The 13,128-nt window shown below is 35.7% G+C and overlaps 1 protein-coding gene across 4 annotated transcripts in view; it reads right to left on the bottom strand.

Annotated features, from left to right (window-relative positions):
* The window catches only part of DIAPH2 (diaphanous related formin 2), a 229,851-nt gene that overhangs the window by 51,220 nt on the left and 165,503 nt on the right, over window positions 1-13,128 (bottom strand). The window contains exon 28 of one of the 4 annotated variants that reach the window (XM_054214102.1): window positions 5,020-12,099. The exons of the other annotated variants lie outside the window; for them this stretch is intronic. Within the exon in view, the coding sequence (XP_054070077.1) occupies window positions 12,089-12,099 (11 nt within the window). The 3' untranslated portion in view covers window positions 5,020-12,088. Of the gene's footprint in view, window positions 1-5,019; window positions 12,100-13,128 lie in introns of those variants that run through there. 4 annotated transcript variants of the gene reach the window in all.

Here is a 13,128-nt window from a genome sequence, read left to right as displayed (position 1 = left end):
TTGCAGACCTTGGACTGTATCTCTATACAATGAAGAACCATTTCTCTACGGGTTTTACGTTCCATTAGATTGCTTTGTCTTTGAATGTTTGATCCTTTCAACTACTTTTCTAACAATAAGAACTCTAACAGCAATGCAATTCCAGCAAACTGCTAAAATAGTTTTTAAAAAGCTTATCCATACCCTTACATTCTCTCCTCTCACTGCTACACAAATAGACTAGACTATTTCAGTTGGAATAGACTATTTGAGTTTCAGGGACCTACAAGGATCATCTAGTCCAACCACCCGACCAAGTTAAAGCACATTATTAATAGCCAGGGGCATCAACCACTTCTCCAGGAAGCCTGTTCCAGTGTTTGACCACCCTCTCGGTAAAGAAACGCTTCCTAATGTCCAATCTAAACCTCCCTAGCACAACTTTGAACCACTCCCAGGTGTCCTGTCACTGGATCCCAGGGAGAAGAGCTCAGCACCTCCCTCTCCACTTCCCCTCCTCAGGAAGCTGCAGAGCCACCAGGTCGCCCCTCAGGCTCCTTCTCTCCAAACTAGACAAGCCCAGAGTCCTCAGCCGCTCCCCCCAGGACATTCCTCCCAGCCCTGTCACCAGCTGTGTTGCCCTCTGGACACCTTCAAGGACCTTCACATCCTTCCTAAACTGTGGCGCCCAGAAGAAACTTTCCCATTCTTTAGGAATACATTTTAAAAGTGTTTTTTGTTGTTGTTTAAGAAGTTTAAGCACAACACAGAAATAAACTGAAACTCTGTTCGCTTAGATACGTTGCTACTGCTTTAAATGAAAATCATGATTGCCTTCAGTGAAGAGATATCATCTTTTTCTGAAATGTACATTCCTTAGTAATAGACTATATTATTTCATCAGAAAATAGATATTCAAAAGACACAATAAACATAATTCTAGCTTCCTTCAGAGTGGTAGTCCATTAGGAGAAGAAATCAAAGTTTTAGTAAGTTTCCCTTTAAGGTTTTCACTCTAGTAAAGAAGATTTTAAAATAAAATATGCTTTTGTCAAGTTCACCTTGTAACGAGCAGTGCTTACACATGAAGAAATTATGAGGCATCTTTGGAATGTCTGACAAAAGTGGTATTTTTTCAGGAGTAAATAATCAGATATAGTGGGTTTTTTTGGTAAGGAAATCATTAATTGATTTCCAAATAGTTGATTCAACACCTTGCTAGATTTTAACCTGCCTACGGTAACAGTGAAATTTAGTTTTGTTCTTAAATCAACCTAATTCAAACTTAAATTACGCATAAGGACCTTTTGTGTTCTCCATCCAGGTCTATTTTATCCATAACTTTTGCAGAGTTTCAAGCTACATAATTTGGCAATGTAACGATGACAGAAAGAAAATGCTGTACCCCCTTAAAGTTGGATTATTTCTCCCTCCCTCTTTTACGAGGAAAAACCCAAATACATTCTCTTTTCTGCTTAGGCTGACTGACAGCTTCTACAGAGTGACCTAAGGAACCTTTCGGCCCAAGAGCCTTCACACATCCCCTGATAAGTGGTGAACTGAAGTTTTACGTTGGGCTTTGTCTCATAAGCCATCAGTGATATCACTGTAGTTCCAAGGTCTCCAAAAACCCTCACTGTAAACACTTGAGGAAGATAAGCTCCTGCAGGAATGCTGTGTAATAAGATTGCTTTTTCCCCTATTATGTTTAGAAATCTTTTCTGTTTAAAATGAAAATAATCCTGACAATAACTGAACATTTTCCCTATTTCAGTGTGATATGTCTATTTTTCTTTGTAACTTAAATTTGTAGGAAAAAATGCAGAAAGTCTGACAGTAATAAGAAAGAGACTCCAGTAATGAAAAAGAAAGACTCCAGTAATATATTTATGGAGTTACAGGCACATAGACACTGTTGTACAATTTTATATACCTGACTTATAATTATTTAAATAGAATCCTCTTCAACAACAGAAGGAATACCTAATGCATTAACAGAAAATAGAAGAAAAAAAAATATAGAAATCACTGAGAAAATGAGAAGAAACATAATATAGATCTAACTTGAAGAACTCCAGTATCTTATTTATTTTTAGACATCCATCTGGAAGAGACTGTACAGTATGTATGTGGGTTTTTAAATAACAATATTATGAGTTTATATACTTCCATGAGAGGGTAAAAGAGGATGAGCTAAGGCACACACTGATAGATATACTAGTTACAATATTTTCAACAAATCTTAGCCTCAATCACTTTTTCCTCCAAAAAAGAAATCAGGAGTGGAATATGCAGAGATCTTCTACTGAGACAAACACAACAAAATCACATCAGAGGTTATCTTCTGCAGTATGTTTTAAAAAGGACTAAACAAAAATAACTCTCTCAAGGTTGCTGTTTTATTTTTACAGAATACAAATAATTCTAGGATTTTGAATTAGAGTTACTCAAAATATGTCACTATTAGAATTATTGTTAACCTACATTGTCAATATCTCACATCTGTTTCTATTTGTCATTAAAAGTAACTTCACCCTAATTGCAGAACCCTATAAAATGTAAGAGTATTCAAACTCAAACAATCTAGCAATACAAATGTATTACAATTAACTAGCACTGATACTTTTTAGAATGTGAGAGCAATTTTGCAATTACATATATTACAAAGGTAACAGCTCAGCTACATTATGTTGAGCAATAATGCTCAATAATTAGAGGAACCACCAGTGCTACAGTGGTACCGTGCTACATTTCTGAAGAAATGTAACGGAGATACTGACATGAAGTTGTGTTAAAAATGTTGACCGACCAGGTCTCAATATGCTCCCTGAAATTTAAACTTGCCTGCAGCACAGCAGTAGGAAATGTGATCTGCCAGAGTGCATTTGCCATGCAAAGTCAGATGCGTAGTCTTTTAAGCCCAATGCATTATGAATGGCCAAAGATGCTCTGGAGACAGATGCAAAAAATCGTTGTATAAAACTAGTCAACACTTGCCAATACACAAAATACATTCCTAAAATTATATTCTCCAAAATTCCTAGAAGCATAAAAGTAATCAAATTCAGGCCGAGCTGACATTAGAAAATCTATACCACAAAACTGGTAAAATTTTACAGTTAAAATAGGCTATAAAGATCAAAGTATGTTTATTGATAGCATGCCTCTAATTAACATCATAATAGCAAAAGTTTAAGCATAGGTTAAAAAAAACACCCCACAGATCATATAAAGTCTCGTCTATGAATCTAATTAAGACTAGTTTGCTTCCTCAGCTAAACTATTCTACTTTTTCACAGGCAAAATCTTCTGTTTCATGATATTTTCTGTTGTCTATCATTGGCATCCATTCTTTGATCTTGTATTTGCAATAGTACTTTCCAGTTCAATAGCTTATTCATTCATTACAGTATGCTAAAAATACATTTAAAATTGCTCTTTTGCATGAAAATCTTAATAGGAACATTGAAACTTGACCAGTACCATATAACTTAGAGCATATTTGCATCAGAAAATATTTATATTTGTCTAGAAACAGTCTTCTGTAAAAATTAAGCTAAATGAGAACTACACAAGTCACAGAATAAAATATTGACAGACAAGTGTTTATATGGGATTAATACACCTAAACTGCTTAGCTCTCCCCAAAACTAACCTACTAAATGCTGTGTAGAACAGAAACCTAAAATTAAAAACAAAAAGTTTCTTCCCTGTTGGTGAAACTTTTAAGAAAAATAGTAATACCTTCAAATTAGTCTCAGTTGACTTATCTGAAAAAGGCATTCAACCAACTGCTGAAGGTGTCCATTATAAAGACATCACCAAACCCACCATGCAATAAATCTCAACACAGTATGCAAGGAACAAGCTGAACATAAATAAAACAAGATGTCTCTTTCTCTGGAAGAAATAAGCAAGATACTTAGAAAGATGGTCTAGAGGGGAAAAGAATGCAACATGCAGCAATTGCCCAGGGTGTGTAACAAGCACGGTATCCAGCAAGTCTGGTAATTGCTGCAGTTACACACAACAGTGCCTATTCAAGGTATTTCTGTCACTCACCCTGACATTTGCCCCTCTGTAAGGGCTTTTGCTCCGTTTAGATTAAGCAAACTCATTATCTAGAATGAGTCCATCAACTGAACAATAAGTAACTCCACCTGATTTTATAAATACACAGAGTAAATTTTAGATTTCTTATAAGCTTCTTTAAACTGTGCTGACAGAATGTGATGCCACGCTTCAGAATCTTACACACTGCATGTGACCCTTTCCTAAATTGAAAGTGGTGCTGTATTCTCCCCCAACACATGCCAGTAGTCTGAATGTTTCCCTAGATAGCAGAGAACTACACAGCTCTATCTGGTTTGAATATTTCAACTTTTTTCTTTCTAGGTATTTCTGTATACAAAAATGCATTAAGTTGGAATACTACAGAGACACTTTCCTAGTTCCACTGTAATTATAAAGCGTCATTTCATGCTAGGCCCCAAGAAAACTTACACGCAAATATAATTTCAGGATTCCTAAAAGGCCAATAAAAAAGGACAATACCTTTGGACTAGAGGATATAAAAGGTCCATTACAACCTAGGCGATTCTAATGCTTTTAAACTTGTTTTCTTGATGCACGTACAGCATTTTTTTACTCCTTCAACTAGTATAAAGAAAATGAAAGAAACGCCTATTAGGTCTTTTGCAGACAGATGAACTTGCCCTTCTTACGCCACAGGTCACTCAGAAGCCACCACAGTTGCATTAGTGCAGCGTTTCAGACCCCCCAAACACCTTCACTAAGGCAAGCGCTGCCTTAGCCAAATCTAACAAGAATTTCGAAAACTGGCTGGTAGTTGGCTTCAAACTGGCTTCAGCCTGGCTGGCTGTTCAGCCTGCAATATACTCTTGGCTCATGTACAGCCTGTTGCATGAAGACCCTCTAGAAAGTCAAATAAAGATTTGGGCTAGCCACAAAGTTAAACTCAATCATTGAATTTATTACAAGCTTTAATTAAAAAAAAAAAAAAAAAAAAAAAGCAGCTGCCGGAGCAAGACTGCTCTTTCAGCATACCCTAGCACCCAGTGCTAGCTTTGAAAGAGGGCAGAACTATGGCATGTGTTTACTCCTCTGTTAAATGATGGAATGGGGAGTAGTGCCCACTTATCTAAAGAGCTTTCAGATTTTCAGATAAAGACAACACAATGAATACAGAGTAATACCACCAATACCCTTTTTAAAACCCATCATTGTTTGACTTCAGAATAAAACACGGGTTGGGGCAGGAATCCATTAAACTGCCATTAACAAGCCTTCCCCCAGATAAGTTTAAAACATTGAGAACCTACTGTAATTGAAAAATAGACGACTATGGTTTCAAGGCAAAAGTACTTCAAATAAAGTACTGCAAAAACATTTAACAAGTTGCTGGAGAAAATGGTTACAGCACATTCAAGTCACCTTGAGGGTTTTGCTTTTTTTTTTTTTTTTTTTTTTGGTATTCTGGGACTTAAAATGGAAAAGTAAATAGAAAAGAGTGTTAAAAAAAAAAAGTGAAGTTGGTGGGTTAATTGTCAAGTCCATATGTAATGTCCTCCTACCCCTTTCTTTTGACAGAGCTTTTCTATCATTTTTAGAAATCTTTTTAACCTCTTTTTCCAACAGGGATCGCTGGCCTCTCCCGTCCCTCTGTTGTTGGACATCCTGGTTTAGGTCCTTAATTTAAGCTGTCACAGATTATTGAACTAAAAAGATCAGTAAAGTGTAAAGAGTTCTGGAAAATATACAGCAACTGAGATTCTGGCTTCTTACGCAGTCACATACCTGCTTAACTGTAATATATGTCTACTGCTAAAATGCTATCAGTACTTTGTAACTAAGCACTATTATTTTGGGTATGCTGAGCAGAGAATCTCATTTTCTCCTGATCATGCAACAAGAAAATTAGAATTTCCACGATTTGTTTTGTTACGTCATAACCTGTAGCGTTATTGTCTTGTCTTTGCAGAAAGTAAACTAGTTAGATTGTCACAGTCAAGATGACAACCACTACTAAAAAACCTCGGACAGTGTCTCCGTGCTGAGGTTAGAAGACTGTCTATTCTACACTGTCTGCCTAGGACAGGTTGGAACAGAAAGCATCCCTACCCGCAAAATAACCATTTTGACCTAATGCCAGTTAAATTAATGTGTTACCAAGTCATAACTGCAACAGTGATTTTCACCTCTTTTCTTTCCTTCACATTCATCATGTATACTTATTAAAATATTAAAGCCAATGTGCATTACCGCAGTAAACAGTACTGCGGTAGAAAATTTTTCCAATAGAAGTGTTTCACAATAATTGCATTATAACAATGTCAGCACTGACAAAGAAAATTCAACTGTCCAAATGCAAATTATGTTAGCCTTGCATATCATTCATTACTACGCGTGTAGCTGGTAAACGAATGCACCAATATCCTTTCTCTGAGTTTAAAAGGAGTTTCTCTAACTTCAACTGGATACAGATCTAGCCAAAACTCAGCTATCCATCTCTAGCAACATAGGCCTTAACATCTAGCAAGACATACCTCATTAAAATAGAATCGTTTTCAGATTCAGTGTGAATTAAAAAAGTAAATAAGTTCAGAACTGTGGGTAACTTTCAACTCATACAAAATTCTACCACATGGACTTTGCAGCCTCCTTCTGGATTACACTTTTAGAGAGGCTGGTTACTATCATCAATTTTCTGGTTCTCAGAAAAGCTTTGTTTTAATTCTAAAAATCTATTTCGCAACGTAGGACATTCAAAAAAGGCTTCTGGCATTCTAAAGGCTTTTAAAAGCTTCAGAAGCAACTGTGCCAAGTCAACTCCCAGAAAAAGAAACTCCATAACGTAGACTCTGTATGAGCTCCATAGCTGTTCTGGGTACCTGCAGAGTCCTGTGATGAAACATACAGAAACAGCTTTAAAGAAAACAATATAACAGCCTCAATGTCTGAACCAACTGGCACAGTCCTGCAACTGGCTGGCATAAAATCAGATGATGCAGCTTACAAATATAAACTCATGAGGCTCTAGAATAATCCTCAGTACTTCCATTAATTCTCATCATCATTAATGGGCAATGTGTTTTTTAATTCAAAAGGAAATAGGCACTCTGCTATGTCTTAAGTCACAAAAAACTAGAACTTCATTTTTGGATCTTAAGAGAATTTGATGAGTAAAGTAACACTACTGTTAAAACTTTTTAAAATGCTTAAACTTGAAAAGTGTTCTGATACTTTTCATTCAAAATTTTATGTAATACTTTTCCAGAAGAACTTACAGAGAATACTTATCATATTACTGAAATGCATTTTGAAGCACTTACACTAATAAAAGGGACGCATAACTCTCCTTAGCCTTGTATAAGTTATTAAATGACAAACTCAGATGTAATTAGTAACAATTATATAGCGCTATCTTTTTAAAGGACATTTTTAAGAACATGTGTATGCCATTGCCATTCCATATTTATTCACACAAAATTATTGTCTCGGGAAAAAAAAGGAAGTAAAATGGCAAGTAACAACTTTGAATCAGACAAAGCAGCAGCAATATATGCAAAGTCCAGAGTTCACAATACCACTTCTCTATGTCGGTCTAGTTCACCAAACATTCGTAAGTACTTACACACTCTATGTATACATGTGAACAACCTCGTGCATACCAAGATCAGAGAATCAGCTTGAAAGACAACTAATCAATCTTCAATACTTGCTCTAGAAAACAATTATTCAAATGTATACTGTACTTGAATTTTTGTCTTTACATCCATACACTTATTAGTTACGAGGTGTTTTCAGAGCCTTTTCATTCCCTTCATGCTGATGGGTGCTGTCCGTCTAAAAACCTGTAGAATCCAGTCTAAGCAGCCTGGAGGTTAAAGGCTGCTTTAATTCCATTTCCCCATCCCTTTTTCACCACTTCTCCTTCACCCTGCTTGGAAGTAGAATTTCTCTGAAATGACAAGTAAAACCTCCGCATACTACAGCTGTTGCTTTCATGCTAAGCCACCAGAATAATATATTATCTAATATTACTCCTTTAATTACAAAAATCATAAGCCAAAATGCATACACAGTAAAAACAGATTACACCACAAATACCTATTTTTAAATAGCCTTGGGACTGTTTATGGAGCTCTCTGGACTAAAGTAATTTGCTAAGACTCAATTTGAATCGTACTATAAATAGATTTTCCTTATACAACCCATATTTATATTTAGTAATAAAAGCAAACTTAAATTGCACACTAATGCCTTGATGGCAAAACCAGTAAATTTATTATGGGGATCCTTGTTCAGCTCTTGCTGTTATAGTTGCGATAATCTCAAAGCACTTAGATCATACATGTGAGTCTCATTAGTCCACAATTCCTGACTGTAAGCAAAACCCCTCCATAGTTAATGATAAAGACGATGACGCGCCGTTCAACAGAAAGACAGCAAACAAGGCTACTCAAACACCATTTTCGTTGAGTACAAATCATGATCTATTAGAAGTGCACCTACCACATTTTTGGATTTTAACACTGATAAATCCCATCAATTCACAGACAGATGTAAGCAAGCCAAAAATCAGTTTATTTACAAAACTGCCACAGACAAAACGATTCACAACATTTTCAGTAAGGCAGATATGCTTTGACTTAAGAATTTTATTTGAATGTGTTTTAGGTAAGTAAGGATTGTGCACGCAGAAACCTAACTAACTCTCAAGAATTTATTTAATAACATCAATGAAAAGGTAAACATAGAAGTCAGCCTTTTAATTTTAAGCTATGTCTTCAAGCAGAAGACACACAATTCCTAAAGCTATAACATTTTTATCAGAATTCTAATGAACTTTTGATATAAAATATGCACCTACTACTTCTTTTATTCAAAAAGTATATTTTAAATTAAAGGAAGTGCCTGAACGTCATCTGAAAATTATCAAAGTCATTAAAAAGCAGTAATATTCCATTGCCTCAACTCCTTTTTAACTTACAGAAGTTAAACAAACGGTGGCAGCACTTGAGATGGCTTGCATGAAAGGTTCACATTAGATGCTGAAACTGAACAAGGGAGGTTCATTCTTTGTCTCTCAAGGTGTACTGCTAATATGGAGATAGTAATGACAGTGTAGAAACTCTCAATAAAATCAAATTCAGAAGTTCCTAAATTGTCCCTACTATCCATCTCACTGTACTGACTTGATATTGATGGCCAGATTAAAAAATAGCCCAAAACATGTGTACTAATAGACCATATTAAGTATTTGATAAATATACTTTACACTGAAATCTAAAGCAGAAAGAACCTGTGTGCATGTTCCTTATAGTAATGTTTTCCCAGTAGTGAAAGACTACAGAAATAATAGCACGTATTATCACTGCAGTTGCAATAGTCTGGATATATAGGAGAGGGCACTAGTTAAGATTTCTGAAAAAATTAAACTTAAAATTAAATTTAGCAGTGTAACAGAAACCACCATAACAGAGCAGTTAGCTCTGTGCAGAAATTTGCTTAAACTAATATTAGAGGGAAAATGTTCCTGAATCAGTCTTCTTTAATAAATATCATACCCCAAGGTCAGAAAAAAGGTCAGGGATAATTGGTACAACAGCAGTGCTGGACACACATTTTGAACTGGTACCCTGTGATGAATGCCACCTAATGCCGTTCTTCATTATACTTTCATTCCAATATTAGCAAACTTGCAAAAGGCAAGTTTATTTTTGGAAGGAGAGGCAACATTTCTAGAAACTGATTTCTAATTATTATTTCATAGCCTCTATAAGCACAGTAAGAACAAACTCTATACTTAAAACCCAGTAGCTAGAAACAATAAAGATACAGTAATAAGCTCAGGTAAGAGAAACCACACTGAAACTTTTTTCACATTGAAAAGTCCAGATAACAAAGAATACATAAGAGTACAATGAAAAGAAAAATGGGGGGAGGAGCACAGAAATTTTTTATTATTACTTCCAAGAGCTGATAACAAAAAGGTTTTTACTGCAAAAGTTTGTAGTTACAATGCAACCCATTCAAGTTTATATTTGTTTGTAAATGAAAAGCTAAACAATGCAGTTAAACATATTTTAAGTGAGTTTTACTTTTCCAAACCTATTGGTACATTTCACCAAAATTTTTCTGCCCCGTAGGAAAACTGAGATATTAAGTCATTCCCCCCCCCATAGGGCTGCCATTCTAGACAAGCAGAGTAAAGTTCCCTTCCTATCTTCATCTCTCATCTGGTCAGTCTGTCTCTTACTCTTTAAATATTTTAAAGACATGAGCACAAATATATGCTACAAGGTACACCAGCAACCTCTGTAAAAAAGGCTAACTGAACAGGTATCTTTCATACAATGACACTCCTCTAGGGTAATTGTAGGCCTACAATAATTGGAGGTCCATTATCCAAATGAAATGACCAATGCTAGGTCCAACCTACTCACCTAAAGCTAGCAGTGAACACATGCCATTGCAGAGGTTTTTCTTTTGGAAAGTTGCAAGTTGTTTTTTTTTTTTCTTTTTTTTTTTTTTTTTCTTTTCAGCTAAACTGATCAAGAACACCACTAGTAATGATGCTACAGTTTGCTCCTCTGAGTTAAATTCACTCTGTGAAACTGCTGGAAGAAAATACAACAAAAGCCAAATTTTCATGGTCTACTGGTTGTAACCATTGAGAGGGTTGTAGCCTTCTATAGTTTTCATTTTCACGCTGCTGAGTAGGTGCAAACAGAATAAGCAAGTTTGCAACAAGACAGGTCTAGCACACACAGATGAAAATGTACACAAGTGAACTTACTGTATTGCTGAGCATTTTTAGGGGCATTTTCTTAGGAGTTTATAGTTTTTCTAGTTTGTTTTGGTTTTAGGCTTTCCGTAGGGGCTACCTGTTACTGAGTAACTAATAAAACTCCAAAAACTAAGCAAGCCAAAGTCATTTTTTCTCCTCACTACATCTAAACTACCAGCCACACAAAAATGAAATCTATGTCCAAACAGGCAGAAAACAGCAATCTTTCTTCTCAGACCAGGACAGCTACCAAGACAAGAAGTTCAAGCTCAAAACTTTGCTATGCAAGTCTAACTTTCAAAGTAGCATCAGCTCTTTTTTTCTCGATGTGTTCAGAATACATGCTGATTACAGAGAGTGCACCAAGCTATCAACAATGCACAGAAGACTCCTACATTGTGCATCATGTACAGACAGTGCTATACGCTTGCCAATCACAACCAAAGGACCCAGCAAGCCCAGAAATCCTCCAACCTCCTCTTTCCATGCTTTTATTTACTTTTTCTTCCTTCTGCTGAACCATAGGTGGCATGGAGTTAACTGTTTACTAAAATCTCAGTGGATGAAACTCTCCAGAACACCCAGTCAATTGATGGTGTCATTGTCCCTTCCATTTTTTAAGGTAAGATTTGGAAGTTTGTAAACATGGTCCCTGGGCTTTTTTTAATGCTATAGTTCACTTATTTAGAGATGTCATAGCCACATTTTTGAGTGTCTTCTGTTTGTAGACAAGTTACTGACTAGATGTCACGTATGTTCCTAAATCACATGAGAAAATTTACACAATAGTTTAAATCAGATATTTGACATTTATTGCCTCTTGTCTAAATTTTTCGCTACCCTCTGAAAACTTTACATAATGGTCTTATCCACTTATGAGACAACTAACAGTTGGCCAGGTCTTGGAAATGGATTACTTAGATCTTTTCTCACAGGAAGTTTTCCCAAAACAATCAATTCCTTCAATTTAAAAGCCAGACTTCAGTAGAATATGAAATTTCAAACACACAGAAGTCAAAGTGACTGTACGAAACAGAAAAGAAATAAAAGGGATTTTTAATTAGCTCTGCCCCCTATTTTGTCTGAGGAGTCCCTGGTTTTGGACCTGGATTCAGTCATCTCCTTGGCTTTCTCAGCTGCAGCAGATTTTGTGCAATCTCCTCTGGTCTCTGGGAAGCTTTTCTTTGTCACCACTGGGTAACAAATCTCTCCTCAAGCCACAAAACAAAGAGACCATCTCTCACATTGATATTTCTCAAGATACATATAAAAATAGATTTTGATCGAGGAGTTCTTTCAGTTCTGATCTGAGAGCAGAAACAAGCTCTGAATTAAGAATGATACTGGAACTGTAGCAGAATTCATTTCCTACTATGAACACATTACGCAACTTATTTTTATTTTTGCAGACATATGGCAGATTAAAAATAATTATATACCATCTTTGCTAACTAGATGAAAGAAGGTAGTAGAATTTGCCTTTAATCATCTGTTTGTCTAAAAAAAAAAATAAAAATCAACCAACATGAACCTAACCCTAGCTCATTGAGGATGAGGCAGATATACATAGCTTATTTATAAAGTAAGATGACTCCATTTTGACCAACTTTTAGCAGCACATATCCAACATGAGCTTTTGATTTTACGCCAAATAACTATAATTTTTAATTATATAATTTTAATTTATAATTTTAAAACTGTATTTTTCACTGTAAGACATGCTTTAACTGAAAAATTGCAAAACACAGTATACTACCGTGAGCTCTGATGAAAAGTGAATGCAGTTCACAAACTGTACGCAACTGGCATATCATAAGCAGAGAAGTGAATAGAGAAAGCACTGCAGTTGCTTAGGCTTCTCTGAAATTTTCTCAAAACCAAATTTGCAGGAAGCAATAATTGTTCAGACTAAATCAGTAAACAAGACTAAATCCAGTGCAATACAATAATCTCTCTCAAGAAAGTAAAACTACTTTATTGTAATTTGACTTTTATGACTACATATACTATAGCTTCCAACCAAACCGGAACATATCTAACACCAGTGCTGGAAAAAGACTATTAGACTACGCCCAAACTCTTAGTGGGGTAAGAAGCTAATTTTTTTCACAGCGACACCTACAATAAATTAATTATACCTATGGTTTTAAAGATTAAGACAAACATACTTTGTGCAGCAACGTTTTAAATGCTATTTCAAACACACTAGGAACACTTGCTGTATCTTAGAGCCCATAGTTACCTGAAGATGGGGCTATCAAGTTAAAAATCCATGACCACGAAGAGCATGCTGAGTTTTCACAGTAGCTCAAGGACCAACAGTAGCTCAATGGTTT

This window comes from Rissa tridactyla, chromosome 9 (genome assembly GCF_028500815.1).
Source record: "Rissa tridactyla isolate bRisTri1 chromosome 9, bRisTri1.patW.cur.20221130, whole genome shotgun sequence".
NCBI classification, from domain to species: domain Eukaryota; kingdom Metazoa; phylum Chordata; class Aves; order Charadriiformes; family Laridae; genus Rissa; species Rissa tridactyla.
This window is presented reverse-complemented; position numbering and strand designations above follow the sequence as displayed.